This window comes from Sceloporus occidentalis, unplaced genomic scaffold, assembly GCF_023333645.1.
Source record: "Sceloporus occidentalis isolate IW3139 unplaced genomic scaffold, rSceOcc1.0.p SCAF_1, whole genome shotgun sequence".
Lineage (NCBI taxonomy): Eukaryota > Metazoa > Chordata > Lepidosauria > Squamata > Phrynosomatidae > Sceloporus > Sceloporus occidentalis.
Genome location: NW_028316981.1, coordinates 70792821 through 70800060, shown reverse-complemented (window position 1 = coordinate 70800060; position 7240 = coordinate 70792821). Strand labels below are relative to the sequence as shown.

Below are 7240 nucleotides of genomic sequence, written 5' to 3'. Positions count from 1 at the left end.
CTCCATTTTCCCTCAATGTCCTCCATTCTGAGCCTGACTGAAGGAGATGAATTGACATGTCTATGAGTGCCTTTAGCTTTTCTTTGGTTATGGCCCTCCATTTTCCCTCAATATTTCCATTTTGAGCCTGACGAAGAAGCATGTGTTTACATTTCTATGAGAGCTTTTAGCTTTTCTTTGGCTGTGTCCCCCATTTTTCTTGAACATCCTCCATTTTCGACCCAGACTGAGGGCCACAAATTGACATTTCAATGAGTGTTTTTAGCTTTTATTTGGTCATGTCCCCTATTTTTCATGAATGTCCTCCATTTTGAGCCTGATCGAGGAGCAAGAATTGACATTTCTATGAACGTCTTTAGCTTTTTTCCCCCTTTTTGGTCATGTCCCCCCCTTTTTCCTCAATGTCTTCCATTTTGAGCCTGAGAAGCATATCATTCCTTTGGTCATATCCCCCGTTTTTCTTAAACGTCCTCCATTTTGAGCTTGACTGAGGAACATGAACTGTCATTTCTGAGCGTCTTTATCTTTTATTTGGGCATGTCCCTCCATTTCCCCCTCAATGTCCTCCATTTTGAGCCTGAGAAACATGCATTTACACTTCTATGAGTGTTTTCTGGCTTTTATTCGTCCAGGGCCCTCCATTTCCCCTCAGTGTCCTCTATATTACTGTGCCTTTCCCAATCAAGACCCCTGGCCACCCTGCCCCAAAAGAGCCCCGTCTTTCCCCCCAAGAGAGAAGCAGGGCCTAGGAGGCCTGCCTTTTCCTGTCGGAGGCCAACATTCCCCGCCCTCCCCTTTAAGCGTGGGACGCCGTTACTAAGGCGGAGGAGGAGGGCAGAGCAGGGCGGGCAAACTCAATCGCTCCGGCGGCAACGGCGCTCCCTCCTTGCCTTGGTTCCGCCATGGCCTTCGCTTGCTTGGTAAGGGTCGTCCAGGGAAAGAAACTTCGGGTGCATCCACACTGGAGGGATAACCCGCTTTGGCACCGCTTTAACTCTTTGGCTCTTCGCTATGGAATTCTGGGAGTTGGAGTTTGTTGTGGGGCCCAGAGCGGAGCAGAGCTCCGCTCTGGGCCCCACAACAAACTCCAACTCCCAGAATTCCATAGCGAAGAGCCAGACAACACCACTGGGACCTATGATTGATTTACCAGACTAACAAGGCAGTGTCTTTGAATGTAATGGGTAAAGGTTCCTATAGTCCATAATGACTACAATTACCGTTATTTGAGTGGTTAGAGTTACAGTTCGCCTTTTCATCAGTTGAAGTGTCCCCCAATTAAGCAGGTAATGAATATGAAAAAATGAACTCAAGTGTTCTAGCAAGTACATTTGGCAAGTGCCCTGTTAAAAAGAGACATTTACCCTTGCCATGTGAAATTATTACCATTGGTTTTAAAGTAAAATATTTAGTCCCTGAGCTTTATATAGAAAGCTAAGAAGGCTTCTTCTTGCTTGCTTAAAAACTACTATCCTCTGAGTAGGCTAATTTTAAAAAGGTTATATTTTACCTGATGGGCTGACAGAAGAGAGATGGGTCTCTGTCTCTTGCCCAATAGATGCTTGATTCCATTGCTGACTGCAAAAAAGGGGCTTGCCACCTTCTGGCATCAGCATAAACAAGCAGTGGACTAACAGGTAAGGAGTGGAACAAGGTATCGCTTTTCCAGTAATTCGCACAGCTGTCTCCATGGAATCCATTGTTGCCAATAGGGGCAAGTTGAGACCTAAAGATAATATAAGCTGTTTTCCAGCTGGCAATTTTTATTAAAACAAAAACAGTTAATACAAACAAAAATCACAACAAAGATTATGTATGTTAGAGCAGATGTACACGCTTTCTAACAACAAAAAAGTACCGTAATTCATATACATATATTCTTCTTCTGCAGGAAGATCCAACATTGGAGAGGCATTTCAAAGGGCACCGAGATGCGGTAACCAGTGTGGATTTCAGTCTAAACAAAAAACAACTTGGTGAGTTACAGTTTAGCATCATTTTCTTTAGATTTCTCTTTCATAGAATCAGAATAAGACATTAGAAAGTCATCTCCAAATCAATCAGAAGATCAGTGTTAAAGTTTTAATTCAGAAATGTAAACTCTGCATCCTTAAATCTCATCCAGACAGGTGGGGCATTTTAATCCCTTAGAACTGTTTTCTACTGCACAATGCACAGAACTAGAGTTACAACATAGGCAGCTTATGTCATTGTCATCACAACAGTTGTAAACAATGTCTTTGTGTTTCTACCAGATGCCATGCACAAATTTTCTTTATAGAAAATATTAACTGGGACAGAAATTGTCCCAACAAATCTATTATATTAGTATTAGATTCATTATTTGCAAACAAGAAGTGCTGACGCTGCTCAAAACTAATGTTCCACCTCATGTGTATTCTGGCTCTGGGTGTTTGGGTATTGTGAAATATTCTTGTCTGCACCTGCAGACACTTATTTGGACACGGGAAATTTTTATGTCATAGTTCACTGGTGACACCTTGTAATTCCTGTTGAAGTCAGAAAAGATCCAGACAAAGTGGAATTTTTTTAAAAAAAAAATCTGCCTACATGATGTTTTAAAATCAAATAACTATATAAAGCAGAGCTACTTGCCACACTCCAGATATTAGATTGAAACGCCTGTCAGTCAATGGCATTCTAATCCACTCACATCTGTAGGGCCTACAGATTCCTCACGCCTGATATAAGTATTCAATTTTTTTCTAGCTAGAAATTGAAACAAGTTGGATCACTATAAGAGCATGTACAAAGCATGCCATATGAGTTTGGGATTTGGCTGTTATCAAGAGTATTCTTTTTTGTTTCATCTGATATATATCTTGAAAGTTAGCAGTTAGGCCAGAAAACTGGGAGCTGAGCAGCAGAGCAATAAGAGGAAAAGACTGATAAAACATAACCTATCCATCTAATTTGGGCAAAATAGAGTGGCTGTATAACACTTAAAATATTCTGTGGAAATGGGGTGTAGCAAAGTCCCTAAAGAAAGGGAAAACAATATATTCAGGTTACAAGAAAGGGTTTTAAAATTAATATTGGGGAAAAATTTAGAACTCCAGAAGTTTGCTCAGAAAATGACTTCTTTGCTGCTTCTGCTGCTTACTTATTTATATAGCATAATGTGTATGTGACACTGTACAAAACATGTATATGGCACTGTAAAAAACTAAAACAAAGACATCTCTGTCAAAGGCATACAATCTAATAAAAAAGGAACCGTGAAAAGGTAGGAATTAATGCAAATATGAAGGGGGGAGCTTAAATAGTCTAGATGCCCATACACTGAATATACAGAATTGTAAAGATAACATTAAATTGGAGTTCTAAAGGCTTTAGAAAAGTTTTTGGTTGACGGGAAAAAAATCTATAGATACTTGGGAAGACAATTCCAAAAGTATGGAGCAGAAAAGAGAAAGGGCAAAACTGAACGTATAAACAGTGACAATAACAAAAAACAACATTTGCTTCCCTGGTTGTTTTAAAGAAGAGATTCTAGGGACCATACCTTATTTCAAGACAATTTTTCGGTAGCTGGGATAGAAAGCAATACTTTGTATGTTTGTCTTCAGTTTTGTGGTGAGTGAACAGGGTTTTTTTTTCCTTCAAAAGGAAAAGCAAAAAAATGAAGTTGGTGATTGATTCTTCTGTTGACTGTGTGATCTGTTTCCAATTTAATTTTTAAAATATAATGAATGCCTTCTTTTCTTTAATCTAGTAAGTGGATCTATGGATTCATGTTTAATGGTTTGGAGCATGAAACCTCAGATGAGAGCCTATCGCTTTGTGGGTCACAAAGATGCAGTAATGTCTGTTCATTTTTCACCATCTGGTCATCTGATTGCTTCAGGTTCTAGAGACAAAACAGTTCGCTTGTGGGTTCCAAGTGTGTAAGTACCTGCCATGTCTGCCAGCTTCACATACTTGATGCTAAGTTATGTATGTCATTTCCCTCACTTTCTGAGTTGTCCAAGATTTGGGGTGAATGTATTTTTTTTCAGTTAAAGAGGTTCAATGGTAGTGAAGATGAGAGGTTACTAATGCTGCAAGCAGAAATTATTTTTCTGTGACTGCAGTAAATACTGACTTGTATTTTGTATTTTTATCAGTGTAAAAGAGGTATTCTTAAAGAGACAACAGTGCCAAAGTTTTTATGTCATATCGATGGGGCTAGACAGCTCTGTCCTTGTGTTGGCTTACTTGGGACCTGGTTAGTTTTCAGAGTGTAAATTGATTGTGAAAATGGTTCCAGTCACAAGTCAGTTGAAGACAAGAATAATATGAATTAAAATAAAATTGATTCCTATCTGCTAATGCCCTTTCCTCAAGTGGGAAGAAACTTTGGTCTCATCTATTGGCTACACCTGATCGCTACTGCAAAAAAATTTTTATCCCCTTTCCCCAGAGGTCCTCTGCTACACCTAGAAATCTGCTCCTTAGGATCTCCCAGCCCTCCAGAGTTGGTTTTGAGGGCTCACAGGTATTTATAAAGGAGAGCACTTCCCTGCCAAAGGAAGTCTCATCAGCAGAATTATACAGCTGGGCCTCTGTTTTCGCAGGGGATCCGTTCCAGACCCCCCCCCCCCCCCGTGAAAACGGAGGCTCGTACATATCCAAGCCCCATAGGTGCGCCCCAATCGAAACAATGGAGGTTGTCCCTCAGTGAGTATTCAAGGTTGCGGATCCCAGATCCACATGTTAGGAGGGGCGACTGTAGTAGTAGTGTCTGTGTGTGCTTTCAGGTGACCTGTTGACTACTTGTGAATCCATATATTTCATAGGGTTTTTTAGGCAAAGAATACTCAAATATGGTTTTGTCAGTTCCTTTCTCTGAGATATAGCCTATAGCACCTGGTATTCATTGCTCATCTCCCATCCAAGTGGTAGTCACCTTTGAGTATTCTTTGCCTAAGAAAATGTTGCTTAGCTTCCAAGATAAGATGGGTGGGTTCTGGTGCCTTTAAGTAGTAATTAATATCCCAACTTTTTCCCAGTCTAGGACTAAGCAACGGATAAAACAGAAACAGTTTAAAAATTCACATCCTACAAAAATTAAGAAATAAAACTAAAGTAACAATAGTGTCCAGGAATGCTGCCAACACACACTCACGCGGCTGATAAGAGCCTGCTGGGCAAAAGGTAAACATGCCAAGCTGCCAAGAAGCAGTTCCTCAACAATGCCAAATGACATCCAATAGAATAAGCCACTAGCCAATCTAAAGTTCAGGATTACAGAGGTCAAGAGTGCCAGAGGGTTGGTCCAGTGCGAGGTCAAGGATTCAAAGGCAGTCAAGGGTCTAGGAAGCCAGGAGTCAGTTCAAGCAGCTTTCACTAATGAGAACTAATAGTCTCTGGCAAGAGAGCTCAGTGTCTGCCAGGTGCCTTATATCTAGCTCCCTTATCACAGCTGCTGATTGCCTAATGAGCGTTTCTCAGTAAGCCTCTTGGAACACCAAAGGCATGCCCTTTCTGATCTCCTCTGATTGAGGGTCAGAACCTCAGTGCTCTGCTGCTCTATGCTTCCCAAGTCTGGCACTTCTACTGGGGCAAGGCTGGGCTGCTGAGCCCCAGGCTTCACTGGAGGAGATCCCACAGAGCTAGGGTCTAGCTGAGCCAGAGCTGGGACCTGGCAGGGCAGAACTGGGGCCTGGCACAACCTCAGGTTCCTCCTGCACCTGAGGAGCCGAGTCTTCCTTGTGTCTGGCCATGACAAATAGAACTAAAAGCAGTTTAAAATGAACATTAAAAAGAAAACAATAAATAAACAGCCTGTTCTGAAAGGCACTTTCCCATCTACCGTATATACTCACGTATAAGTAAAAAAATCTATACTACAAAATTGACCCAAAAAACCTGGGTTGACTTATACACGAGTCAATATGGCAACAAGATGGCAGGGAGAGCAATTGTTTGCTCCTCAAGCCTTTTCCCAGCCCAGTTTCCTCTGGAGGGGGTAGCCAGGCTAGGAAGATGCAGGAGGGGAGAGCATTCACTCACCAAGCTTCTTCCTAATCTGGTTTCCGGAGCGGGCAGCCTGGCTAGGAAGACGCATGAGGAGGAGCATTCGCTCCCCATGCCTCTTCCCAGGCCAGTTTCTTCCGGAGGGGGCAGCCAGGCTGGGAAGAGCAAACACTCCCTCCCCAAGCCTCTTCCCAGCCCAGTTGCCTCGAAGGGGTAGCCAGGCTGGGAAGATGCAAAAAGAGTGAACGCTCCCTCCCTAAGCCTCTTCCCGGCCTGGTTGCCTCTGGAGGGGGCAGATGGGCTGGGAAGACACAGGATGAGGCAGCAAGTTATCATTTACCTCCATGATTACATACCCTTAAGTTTTACTCTCGACTTATCCACGGATCATATAAAAATCCAGAATTTTGGCCCCCCAAACCTACTCTTGATTTATACACAAGGTCAAGCTATGCACAATATATACAGTAAGCAGTCAGCCTTCAAAGGCCTGCTAAAAAAACAAGATCTTCTCCTGCTTAAAGAAGGGTGGCAGTGAGGTAGCTAATCTAAACTTGCTAGGAAAGGAGTTCCAAAGCTTGGGAGCAGCTACCGAGAAGGCCCTCTCCTGTGTTCTCACCAGATGTACTTGTGTGGGTGGTGCAGCAGAGGGAAGGGCTTCCCCAGAAAATGTCAATCCACAGGTAGGGTATCACATGAGCAATGTACCACTTCAGATGAATACATATGACAGTTGGGAGAGGTTGAAATGGATAATTGAAAGAAGAATTACAGTGCCATTTCTTGGAAATGCTTGTTAGCCTGTTGGTTTTAAATTTCATGTAAGCAGTTGATTTCTGCAAAAGATCTGATAAAATGTTTATAACTTTACTTATTTGTGTAAGAAAAGTCCCAGGTAAAGTGATAAGCATCTGTGACCCAATGTTAATTTCCGACTGAATGGCTTTAAAGCAGAGGTGGACAAAGTGTAGTCCAGGGGCTGCATTTTGTTCCAGAACATCCACAAATGCATTTTTGAGAGTATGGGGGAAATTCAACCACTTTTGGAAGCCACCAGGCCCTCCAGGTGTCAAAAACAATTTTTTTTTGGGGGGGGGAAGACCCCGAGGCCCCAAAATGTCCTCTAAAGGGCACATGATATTTTTCCATTGCATTTTCCAGCCCTCTTGTGTCAATGTAGGCCCAGGAGAGGTCTTTTTTGAAACAGGAAATGACTTCAGCTCACGAAAAATGGCCTCTGTGGAACCTAAAATGGCCTAGG

General features: G+C 42.4%; 1 protein-coding gene across 5 annotated transcripts in view; it reads left to right on the top strand.

The window, feature by feature from the left end:
- Positions 1 to 320: 320 nt before the first annotated feature.
- The window catches only part of POC1A (POC1 centriolar protein A), a 32830-nt gene continuing 25910 nt past the window's right edge, over positions 321 to 7240 (top strand). Inside the window, exons 1-3 of one of the 5 annotated variants that reach the window (XM_089524484.1) lie at positions 321 to 920; positions 1892 to 1976; positions 3737 to 3908. In XM_089524484.1, coding sequence (XP_089380610.1) covers positions 903 to 920; positions 1892 to 1976; positions 3737 to 3908 — 275 coding nt within the window. In that variant the 5' untranslated portion in view covers positions 321 to 902. Of the gene's footprint in view, positions 921 to 1267; positions 1287 to 1891; positions 1977 to 3736; positions 3909 to 7240 lie in introns of those variants that run through there. The other 4 variants (XM_089524474.1, XM_089524465.1, XM_089524494.1 and 1 more) reach the window with 4 other exon arrangements.